The 12,727-nt window shown below is 32.1% G+C and overlaps 1 protein-coding gene across 2 annotated transcripts in view; it reads left to right on the plus strand.

Annotated features, from left to right (window-relative positions):
• Kcnj3 (potassium inwardly rectifying channel subfamily J member 3) overlaps positions 1-12,016 on the plus strand; it is a 135,628-nt gene extending 123,612 nt beyond the window's left edge. For both annotated transcript variants that reach the window (XM_015478965.2, XM_048812280.1), the window contains one exon: positions 10,939-12,016. In XM_015478965.2, coding sequence (XP_015334451.2) covers positions 10,939-11,525 — 587 coding nt within the window. In that variant the 3' untranslated portion in view covers positions 11,526-12,016. The remainder of the gene's footprint in view (positions 1-10,938) is intronic.
• Positions 12,017-12,727: the final 711 nt, after the last annotated feature.

The raw sequence follows: 12,727 nt of genomic DNA on the forward strand, positions 1-12,727 counted from the left end.
CAGAGTACTTCCCACAAAATTGTAGAGAATTTATTTTTCATTTAGCCTCTATAAATAACATAAGAGCAAAATTAGAATTATAAGTCATTATAATTCTCTGACCTTTTACTGCAAAACATAGACTCAGAACAACTGCTGAATTGCAAATATTTATTCAGGCTCTGTTCTAAGCCTACAAGCAAACAAAATGTATTTGACTTTCTGCCAAAAGAGATGTTAAAAAATAACTATAGTTTTTGATTGAAAAAGATGTGGCAGTCTATATAAAAAGTAATACTCATGAATTAGAGGGGAAACAAATTTTAAAGTGTCAGGAAAAATAGATGTACTCTATTTTAAAAGGTGATCAGTTATAGTTACATGAAGGGTAGGAATTTCACCAAGATGATTGATTTATAGAAGTCATATATTTGAGCATATAAGAAAAGTCTGATTAATTTAATTATTCTGTGGTATAATGGTTAATACAGCTAACTCCAACATTTCTAGTTACTGTTTCTATGAATATCTGTGTATGATTTCATAGAGATATGAGGAAGAAAGTAACCAATTATCATTAAATATTATTTATAAGAAAGTATGCTCTTTTATGTAAGTTATTCATAACTTACATAGTGATTATATGTAATTCATTTTGGTATTCTTTCCCATTGCACCACTAATCAATATAAGAATCTATTAGTACAGATATTTCAAACTCAATTTTTGAGTTCATTTGTTGAACTAATTAACAGATCATTTTCTAGGGCTGGGGACATAGTTCAGTGGCAGAGAGCTTGTGTGGCATGCACAGAGCCCTGGGTTCTATCCCCAACACTGCAAAATAAAACTAATACCCCAATATATCATCATCTTCAAAGCACAGAAATTAACCCATGTTTACATATTGTGGTTACCTATTGCATTAAAAATTATATCACTTGCAGTTTTGTTAGTGATTCTCTGTAGAGATGTTGGTGTAGCTTGGTGATGGCTATGGCAAATCTGTATCATTCTCCTCCTTTAAGGTTATTAGCCTCGTTGTTCCCTTGCCTCCATTTTTATCCTCAGCCATGCACTGAGCATCTAATGCCCGGTATAGTGTTGGCTACTAGGTAGATAAGATGGATAAGAGTCTCCTTATGAAACTTAGGGGAAATGGAGGTCAAGAGGGTTATCTTTCATCCCATTGTTATAGCACCTTGGAATTGAGTGCCTGAAAGAATGCCTGGCAGAAAGCAGATGCTTAATAAATTAATGTTAAATATTATTATGGATCGAAGTTAATTATGTATGTCATTGAGACATTTAAAGTGCCTAGTGAGGAATGTGTATGTTTATACATGCAAGCACACATGTATGGGGGCCAATATAACATTTTAAAAGATAATAAGTTAGAATTAAGTACATTTGATTTGTGCTGTGATTGCGAGAAATTGTCAAATGGGGTAAAAAAGAACATGCCATGCATTTGAAATAGCATGGACTAAGTAATAGGGGTGGAAAGTGGTATTTTCTATCTGATGGGAAAGTCATCATTCAAGACAAGTATAGCAGAATAGCATGAAGTTTAAAAAGTTGTCTCTGGAATGAAGGACTTGGTTTGTATGTTAACTACAACCATCTCACGTCATATAACTTTGGACAAGCTATTTCATTATCCTATACTCTAGTATCTTTATCTCTCATATGAGAAAAAGAATAATAAATACTTTATAGGGAAGTGGGGAGACTTGGATGATAACGTGCATAAAACACTATGATCTGGCACATATTTTTCATTATGTGTTATAGCTATTATTATAGGGTTTTTTTTTTTTTTTTTTTTTTTGGATGGAGGATGGGAGTGCCAGGGATTGTACTCGGGGGCACTAAACCACTGAGCCACATCCCCGACCCTATTTTGTATTTCATTTAGAGACAGGGTCTTGTTAAATTAGTGCCTCATTTTGCTGAAACTGGCTTTAACCTCGTGATCCTCTTGTCTCAGTCTCCATAGCTACTGGGATTACAGACTTGTGTCACCCCCCTGGCTATAGTTATTATTATAAAGGGCTTTTAAGAGATGAAACTTACTATAATGGCAATTTAGAACAAGTTTTTAAAGAAATTAGGAAGACATCTTAGCAAATATTTAATTTATTTATTTTGTATGAGTATCAGATTGTAAGGCATGACATTTTAAAGAAAAGTTTTAGGAATGTTTTTTAAAATGGGTATTAATCTAAGCGTTTAATCACTGTAATTGTATGTAACATTTAGAAAAAGTTGACATTCATGTAATTGTTTTAGAAAATACTTTAAAAGATTTTTTCTTTCTTATGACTAGGAATAATGTTCTTCAATACAATTAAATGTCAGCATTACCTAAAAGATTTTCCATTTATATTTCTTTAAGCTAGCAAGTTATTACATTTTCCTTTTGAAAAATAACCTTTTCAGCTATGAGCCTGAATACATGGGGCATCCTCCAACAGTAACTGTGTCACATTATACCTTTACAATTATGGTGTTTTGGAAACTAAAATCACATCTTGTTAGGAAAAAACAATAGCATGAATGGATTATGGTAGCTCTTGTTTGGATTCTGTAATTGACAATGCAAGGAATCATGTTTTTAATAGGTACCATAGGGAAAAGCCAAAAAACAGGTGGGCTAAGAATGGAACATTTCCACTGTTAAGGGAATGATGACCAGTTGAAAATGAATTTGGCAGATTCTATAATGTTCCCCCCATATGATGTGAAGGTGGAAAGGTGAAGATAGTGCTGTAAAACACAGTAGATAAATTAATTGTACTTTGTGGAAAGTAGTTGTTACTATAAAGTTAAGTAACATTTGTTCAGGGCAGGCCAGATTGACAGTGGAAATAGACTTGACTTATTTCAAAATGTGTGTAATGATACATGCTTCCTCAGTCTCCAGATAAGAGGAGGGAACCTGGTCTGTGCAAATCCCCAGAGATTAATGAGGAAAAATTATTACATTTGCTTTGAGTGGCATCTACAACATGAGATGATTGTCAAAGAATGATTTAAAACATATCTAAATTGGCCTTTTAATTCATTGGTACTCCAATAATAATAATAATAATAATAATGATTAAAAAGAGCTATTAATTATCCAACCTTTATTATTTACTAGCTAATATGGTAAACCCATAAATAGGTTTTAACATTTATTGTCATAATAACTTTATGAATTATATATTAATATCCCTGTTACTATGCATATTAAATAGCAAGTAAGGTTCAGGAATGTAAGCAATATGCCCTTGATCTTATATTGAATGGTTCAAACAGAAACAATCTCAAATTTATACCCTAAATCCTTGCTACACTGCTTAATGTTATTCTGTCTCTCCTGAGTATGTTTCCAGCATGAATTCCCTGTTATATTTTATATCTGCCATTGGCCCTTAGCATCTGCACTTCTATTCCTTTGGGGAAGTGTAGCAATTTGTTCTGCACGTCATTGCTAAGAATCTACATATTTTTTCTTTTTTTCTGGGAACTTAGAAACCTTGAAATATCTGTTGCTAAATTTCTGATTGTAGTTTTATTTCCTAACAAATACAATTAGATTTTTCTTCTTTTTTATTTTTTTTAAGAATTCTTTGACCTAGCTTGAGCAATAATGGCAAACTGATGTCTGAGAACACATTGTAAGACCAAGTGCTTGTAAATAATAGAGGATAATATTGGGTTGAATGCCTGCCAGAAACTTCCACTTCTCTCTAAAAGTCTGTCTGAGCAGACTATGTTGAGCTTTAAAGGGATTCCTTCTATTTGAAAACTGCAGTTTCTGGAAATGATTTATGTATTCTTAATGGCTTTGCAACCTGCATCTCAAAAGAACTTGATGCCAGTAACCTTAGTATTATTGAACTGTAGAGTACACAATGTCTTTATGTTTTATAAACAAGATAAAAATCATAAGCTTCTTCAGAAAGTTTATAGTTTAAATTTAGGCTCAGCTCAGTGTAATAGAATAGAGAGCATGCAGAGAATGCCAAGTGATCCTCACAGTTATTATGTCTTGGGGGATGGGTAAATTTTTGGAAGTACTTTAGGGAAAGAACAGCTACAATCTCATTCAATAATCTCCAGAGCAATATTTAGGGTGAACTAGGAAATTATTTTGTGATATATAACATGCTCTGTGTGCTAAGCTCTTAGCTGATGCAAATAAAAACAACAGCCAATTTGAAGGAAAAAAACAAAGAAGATAGATTTAAGGAGGAAAAATAATGTGTTATTTCCTTTGTTTCATTTAGTGCTCACAATATGCAAGTGAAATCTGTAGGATCGGCTTCAATTACAGATGATAAAACTGAGGCTTAAAAAAATTTAATAGTTTTTTCAGGGTCACACATTAATTAGTGGAGGATATTAATTAGTAGAGGAGCAGGGATTCAGTGCTTGGTGTTAGATGGGACATCTGCTATGTCCTCTGTATAAGTGGCCTTGTATTCCCAGCTTCATTTGGACCCTAGAAGATCAGCTATTGCTATCCTGCAGCATCTCCTTTTTTCTAATCGGATAGAAATTCCTAAAGGTTTTGTTTCCTCAGAAAGAAAATTGAGAAATATGCACCCTACACTAGAAATAAACAATGTACAATTTACTTAATAACATCAAATATGCATACTATACACATATATAATATTAATTTTTAATTCTGTATTTATATTTCAGTACCACATCATTAAGAAAATCATGAGGTAGAAAAGTTATTGATTATGAGCATAGGTTTAGAATTCAGTATAGGGTATGAACCGAGCTCAACTGTTTACATCTTATTATGTGAATTTTCCAAAGCTCCCTGAAATAATAAAACCTGATTCATAGTGTTTCTCTGATATAATAAAATAAAATTCATAAACTCTCTATAGCACAATGTTTGGCACAGTCTTTTATGTTTATTTTTACTTTTCATTTATTATTTTTCAGCACATTTTTAAGATTGAAATATGTAACTAATATATTCACTAATGTTTTTACTATTAATATTCAACCATTTAACCAATAGCCAGGGGAACATAGGCAGACAACTTTTGTCCTGATTAGTCAAAAATTAATTTAATTTTTAAAAGCTTACTGATATTTTTTGTGTTCTATATTTTTTCTACATTTATAAGAGGTACCATAAATTTAATAGCTAATATTTATTCAGACATTGCAAACAATATCTCATAAAACTATATGGATGATTCTAGGATCTAAGTACCATTATTATTTTAATTCAGAAAACTGGGGAGAAGAAGCAACTATACCTTCCCAAAATTAAATTACATAGATGGTAGAACTGGAATGTGGCTCCAAGATTTTCTGGAAGAAGAGTTCTTTCTTCATGGAGCCATGCAAAGGGCCTCTTGAGTTCATCTCTATAAAAATGGTCCTCATTTTCTTTATGCCTCAAGTTTTTGTCTTCATTGTGTCAAATTGGATCCTCCTAACCACAAAAAAAATCATAGATTCAACAATATTGTATCCAAAGTTGAAACTTTGAGTATTCATTAACTACATTTCTTTTTTAAAAAAATTATAGTTGTAGATGGTCAGCAGACTTGATTTTATTTATTTTTTATGTGGTTCTAAGTAAGGATCAAACCCAGTGCCTCCTACATGCTAGGCAAGTGCTCTGCCACTGAGCTACAGCCTTAGCCCCATTAACCATATTTCTATTACTTATATCTCTCCTATTCCTTCTTTGGACTACATAATACAATTTGATAAGAGTAAAATGTAGGTATTAGAAGCATGAATTCTCAAGCCCATTTTCTTGAGTTCAGATTCCAGCTTCAGAACCTCTATGTAATCTTACTGTTTTGTTACCGCTCTGTGGATTTAGTTTACCCCTCTAGAAATATGAGACTAGGGTAACAGTGCTTCCTCACAGAGTTGTGAGTTTAGAGAAACACTTGGAACATCCCCCCTATACAATCATTGTTATTACATGGCTTTACTGAACTTATGATTTTATATAATAAGAAAAATAGTATTAATTTAAAAATTTGAATTCTACCCCTCCTAGTCACTATTACAACATACCACATTACTGATTGTCAATGACTACCTTGAGTTGTTTTCTAGAGGATTATCAGAAGCCAAGGATAAGAGCTAGAAAAACTTAAATAGAGGTGAAAACCTTACAAAATTTTGACTTTACAGATCTTTGATTTTTTATGTACTTAAGGTGTTACGACATTTACAATAGAAGCAGGTATTCAAATGTTTGTTCATATTAAAATGCCTGTAAGCATCACTAGTGAAATACCAGCATGTGATTTTGCCTGAAAGGAAGGTGAGATTCTATTATCCTGTTTGAAATTAACTTCTTTTTTTTCCACTGATATATGTGAAGCAACAACATTATAAAATTGAAAAATATGAATTATTATTATTATTTTTTACCAATTCCTCTACTAAACAGCTTGTGAAAGTTATCTCTGGACCTGTCATTTATAAGCTATAAATAATAATGGCTTCTCTTATAGACCTGTTAAAGGTTTGAAAGAATTTGGTGTTTAGATAGTGATCAAGATGACTTGTTTTTATTGTTCCACGGTGCTTGCCTGTATTTCCTGTGCTTCCCTGAAAATTAGTGAATTAATACATATGTGAGAAAGTATGATATATTAGTAATTTGTCCCACATTTGTAATGTAGAAAATTTTATTAAGTCACTGAATATAAGCAATGCTTTGGTTAATTTTCAGCCATAGACATTCAAAATATTTTCAATCATAGGAAAAAAATTACATTATTCATATTTTCAACTTTTAGGGTTTCTCAGTATTTTCTGCCTAAATACCTCTACTGGCAAGGGAGACTAAGTGTGAAAACTTGGGGTTTATTTTAAAAGTTGGGCACAGTGGTGCACTGTATAATCCCAGAGACTTAGGATGCTGAGACTGGAGGATCATAAGTTCTAGGAAAGCCTCAGCAACTTAGATTGTCTCAAGTTAAAAATAAAAAGGGTTGGGGATGTGTGTCAGTGGTAGACTTCTTCTGGGTTCAAACCCCAGTACTGCAAAACAAAACAAACAGACTATATAACTAAAATAAATTATAACACTGTTTTAATTATACCAATAAATTTTGCTAGCAGTTTAATTTTGTTTGCTTTTTTGCTGTTTCTTTCATACTTTATTAGATGTAAGTACATTAATAATAGATATTTCTAGTCTTCAGCATCATAGTGTTAAAGTTTGATTTTACCTCAGGTTATTATTAATTTAAAATCAATATATGAATTGTGATATAGAGCTTTATAAATTGGATAATAGGAAAAATGTTTATGATTATCAGTGCACAATGAGCTAAGATATATACTTGAGTGCTACTTCTTTTTTGCAAAGGCCATTTCAAAATGGTGCTCAAAAATAAAATGCAAATTTCAATTGAGAAGCTTTGAAGTAGATATAATTATGTTTTCTAAGAATATGCATGCATGATAGAATTCTTCCTTTTTGAATGCTTTACCCTATATTTTTTTCTCTAATTCAAATCATTTTTAAATAAATTGTGTTTAGAGTCATAACTAAAATACTATTTGAATTAAAGTAAATGCAGGTGAATACCATTATTCAAAGGGTACTATGTGATTGTACCTCTTAACTGGCAATCTTACTGTTTGCATGTTTTAACCAGATTCTAGACTGGAACAAATGTGGTGAAAATCAACACGAGCTCATCTCTGTGGAAACTGGCAAAGCAGCAGATGCTGCTACTGGAAATAGCTGGGACTTCTTAGTCTTGAGATGAAAAACACTTTGTGAAAAAAGATTTATTCTGTGGATTGAGTCACCTATTAAAAGGGTATACATTGTTGTTTACTGTGCCTTATTCCAGTGGCAGTACATCTGTTTAAAATGCAGAGACAGGAAAGTCTAACCCCTTTATTTTTGACATTTCCCTTTCATGATTCTGCCTTGACACCACACTAAGTTCATCTCTTTAACCTAATTCAACGTCCGTTTAAAGAACACATCTGAAATCTTTTAAAGTGAAAATGACAGAGAGTCTCCATGTAATGAGTCTTTAATTAAACTTTCAGAACACCTCAAACTCAACTCTTCTCCATTGTTTCTTCTGTGTCACTCACATGAGATGGGCACAATGTGGATAAAAATGATATAACCACAGGCCAAAGGGAATCACTAGATCCTGTGACACAGAAAATATTACACAATCGATAACTGCTGAACAGCAGAGGCTTTATCTAAATCTTACCTAATATAGAAGTTGCTTTGGGCAGAGGAGACAATAGAAGCAGAAGAACAGGCTGGAGATCATTCTTCCACAATGGTGTCTATGTTGCTGTGCTTCATGAGCATGCCCTAAATAAAGCCAAACAGTTACAGAAAGATAGATTATAATGGTGGTAGTTATCAAATTTTGTTCCAGTATTAATTCCGTTAGAAATAATTAAAATTCATTTGTCAAAGGAAAAACCTGTGAAACATACCTTACATTTCAAAACACTAGATTATATGGAGTATATGCTTTCACTTTAGATAATCCTGCTTGCCTTCAATTGCCAATGGAATCAGAAGACTTCTTTTAGTCAAAATGGGGTTGTAAGGAAAATACTACTCAAAATAAAAAATGTATATTTATGATCTTTTTCATTGATTTAAATTGTGATACAAAGAATTTATGAATTCATAGAGTAATGTTTTTTAGGGAGAAATTAAAGGGTGTTTCAACATTATTTGTTTTGTTATTTTATATGTAGGGTGCTTGTAGGGTCTTTTCTCTATCTTTAAATTTGTCAATATAAAACCAAGTAAATGTATCAAGAAGTTAATTTTATATCTTTTCTGATAAGGTAGAATTCTTTCATTTGATCCTAAAAATATTTAGTCAGAGACTAAAAAATTGTTTGAAAATACAAAATGTGGACAAATGTTAGTTTACAAAACTTATAAATAACCTTTTAAACTACATTATCTTAATACATTAATGTTTATGGGGACTATTCTTGACATGCAATTGATCAAGAACACTGATAATTAGTTCATACAGAGTTAAATCGATAAATTGTTTAGAATCAACTTCCTAATTAAAATATTAGTGGCATTCTAACAAAGTACAAAACCACACACACATGTGTACATTCAGAGAGAGAAATGAGAATGATACTGACATCTTTTCTCTAAAACATACTAGATCTCTGACCACAGACGGCCGAGAGATTTAATCTCTTGAAGTATTAGATTCCTTATCTTTAAAGTGAAGGGAAGAATATCTTCTTGACAGAATCATATTGAGGACTAGAAAAAAGTAGATAGCACCTAGCACAGTGCCTGCCTCATGATAAGTATTTGTCTTCAACACAAATTGTTTTGTTTTTAACTGTCCTTAAAAATATGATATTTGGAGCTGGGGTTGTGGCTCAGTGGTAGAGCGCTTGCCTAGCACAGGTGAGGCCCTGGGTTTGATCCTCAGCACCACATAAAAACTAAATAAATAAAATAAAGGTACTGTGTCCAACTACAACTAAAAAAAAATTTAAAAAATATGGTATGTATTGATAACATTCTTTCATAATATATAAGTAACAGTATTCACAAGGCAACAATTTGAAAGGATTCAGTAAAAAATCATTTTACTTTCAGTGTGTCTTTTAATTATACATTTTATCCAACTTTTTTGCAAATATTGTATGTGTGATTACTAGTCAGGGAGGAAAAGGGCAGAATATCCCTTTATTCCAAGTTCCAGGCTTAAAAACAATAAAAATAATGTGACAAGGAAAATTGAATTGAATGCTGAAAGACTGTCATAACTTGTTTAAATTACACTTAATAATTAAATAAATGGTTTTTAAATTTTTTTATTTTATACTTTAATAGCTTTTAATAGAAGTCTGATAGTAAAGGTAGAGGAAGGTGGTGAGTTTTACTAACACAAAATTTTATCTTTTGCCAGAAACTTTGATGTATCTTTTTAATCCATTCGTGCACTTCCAGTCTTCAAAAAATGCATATTCAGAGGCTGATTGATTTGATAGTAACTCAAACTAAATAACTGGTTTTGAAGAGAGCAAAATTGAGTAAATCAGAGTACCATGAGATAAACGATATTCAAGCAACATAACATACAAACAGCAAAATTTTACATCTGATATCCAGCATCCGGTTCCAAAAACTCTTAGAGCAGGAATGGAATTTTGGCACATCAAGTGACCCAGATTACTGATTTTATATTATGGATGTCTAAAACCTGAGCAAAAAGTTTATTCCCAGACTTTGTAGGTCCAAAAGGATAGAAGTACCACAACGACTGTCCCATACCCAATATAGAAATATCTTCATCTTTTATTCATGTAACAAATATGAGAGGGTGTTAACTTTGGTCCTCTTCCCTCCCTCTGTTTTCTCTGTATGAAGAGAAAGAGTTCTTTTCTATAAAGAGTCAAATATGTGTAGATAACGTATGTGAAAATGTAAAACATTATATGTTATTTTCATGCTCACTCTTGAGACAGGTGTTGTTTTCCATGCTTTAATCAGAGGAAAATGCTGCTCAGTTAAGAATCTTTCTTAAGTTTACATAGTGGAAAAGTTTGGATTTGAAATCATTTATTTTGCATATCACATTGCTTCCTAAATGACAGAAAATGATTACATAATTTGTCTACTTAGCTCCTTGTAGAGACACATATGTTGTGAGAGTATGCTATGCTGTTTTTTTTGCTTTTGGCTTACAGATAATAAACAATGAATTATGTTATGATGTATTACCCTTCAAACATCAACAGTTCAGCACCCTCTTTTTCATTAGAAAAAGGTATACGTAGCAAAGGTATTATGCATGCACAATGAAACTTCTAACCTATTTTATCATTTAGTTAACTTAGATAAATGTTTGAGCAAATTGAACTGTGTAACTTGCTTTCCATGTGCTTCCACTAAGCATAATTTATTAACAGTTTTCTCTCTGTTTATAGGAATGACTTGCCAAGCTCGAACATCATACACTGAAGATGAAGTTCTTTGGGGTCATCGTTTTTTTCCAGTAATATCCTTAGAAGAAGGATTCTTTAAAGTTGATTATTCTCAGTTCCATGCAACATTTGAAGTCCCCACCCCACCTTACAGTGTGAAAGAGCAGGAGGAAATGCTTCTCATGTCATCCCCTTTAATAGCACCAGCCATAACTAACAGCAAAGAAAGACATAATTCTGTGGAGTGCTTAGATGGACTAGATGACATTAGCACAAAACTTCCATCGAAGCTGCAGAAAATTACTGGAAGAGAAGACTTTCCTAAAAAACTCTTAAGGATGAGTTCTACAACTTCAGAAAAAGCCTACAGTTTGGGAGACTTGCCCATGAAACTTCAACGAATAAGTTCAGTTCCTGGCAACTCAGAAGAAAAACTGGTATCCAAAACCACCAAGATGTTATCTGATCCCATGAGCCAGTCTGTGGCTGATTTGCCACCAAAGCTTCAAAAAATGGCTGGAGGAGCAGCCAGGATGGAAGGGAATCTTCCAGCCAAATTAAGAAAAATGAACTCTGATCGTTTCACATAACAAAACACCCCCTTAGGCATTATTTAATGTTTTGAGTTAGTAATAGTCCAATATTTGGCTGAAAAGATAATCCTCCCTAAGAAATCTGAAAGATATATTTCTCCCCCAGTCTAATTAGCATATTTGAGAACTCTTTATTCCCAAGTATTGCTACTGTGCAGAAAGGAAAATCAGGAAGGGAGAACATCATAAGGAAGCTGTTAATGGGCATGTATTATCACATCAAGCATGCAATAATGTGAAAATTTTGCATTTAGTTTTATGGCATGATTTATATATGTCATATTTATATTGTATATTCTGGAAAATATATACAAATATATATTTAAAGGAGAGGTAGTCTCCCTATCATTTCTAACACATGTATTAAGCCAAACATGAGTGGATAGCTTTCAGGGTGATAAAACTACACACACACATACATGTGTGTGTGTGTGTATATATATATATATATATATATATATATATATATATATATATATATATATATANAACTACACACACACATACATGTGTGTATCTATCTATCTATCTATCTATCTATCTATCTATCTATCTATCTATCTATATACATCCATGTACACATACATACATATATATCTGATAAAAATTGTGATGTTTTGTTCAAAGTTGTAGTTCTTGTGCATGTTTACTTTATTAGACTAGGAAGGCTACTGGCATTAATTATTAATACCAAATATTTTAGCCTTAAATTATTTGTCATTTAAAAATCTGATTTAATGTTTTCTGCTGTTCAAGGTCATAGAAGGTTCAATTGTGTTTTATCATGAGAAGGTCACAAAAGTTTGCTATTTACAGCCCTGCAAAAGTATTGCCTTATACATTTGACTTGTAAATTTTAGAGCATACCAATACCTGGTATATCATTGAAATTTTCTCATGATTTTAAAAGTTGCTAGTACTGGGGGGAAATTAGTGCTGATTTATTTGAGAATTAGTTCTTTCCTGGACTAATTAAAATCTGGAAATCTGTTTTGTACATGGTATAATACAAATATGAGCTCTGAACAAATGCTAAATCATTGTAATAATCAGTAGCCAGGTTCTATTTGAATATATAAGAATTTGTGTAAAATGACATAGTCCCTGTTTCAAACAGAATCAATTGGAAACGTTTTCACTCCTATTCTGGAATTTTTCTGTCCATTTAAAAAACAAAAAAAAAATATCTTTAAGGGAAT

This window comes from Marmota marmota, unplaced genomic scaffold (genome assembly GCF_001458135.2).
Source record: "Marmota marmota marmota unplaced genomic scaffold, marMar, whole genome shotgun sequence".
NCBI lineage: Eukaryota > Metazoa > Chordata > Mammalia > Rodentia > Sciuridae > Marmota > Marmota marmota.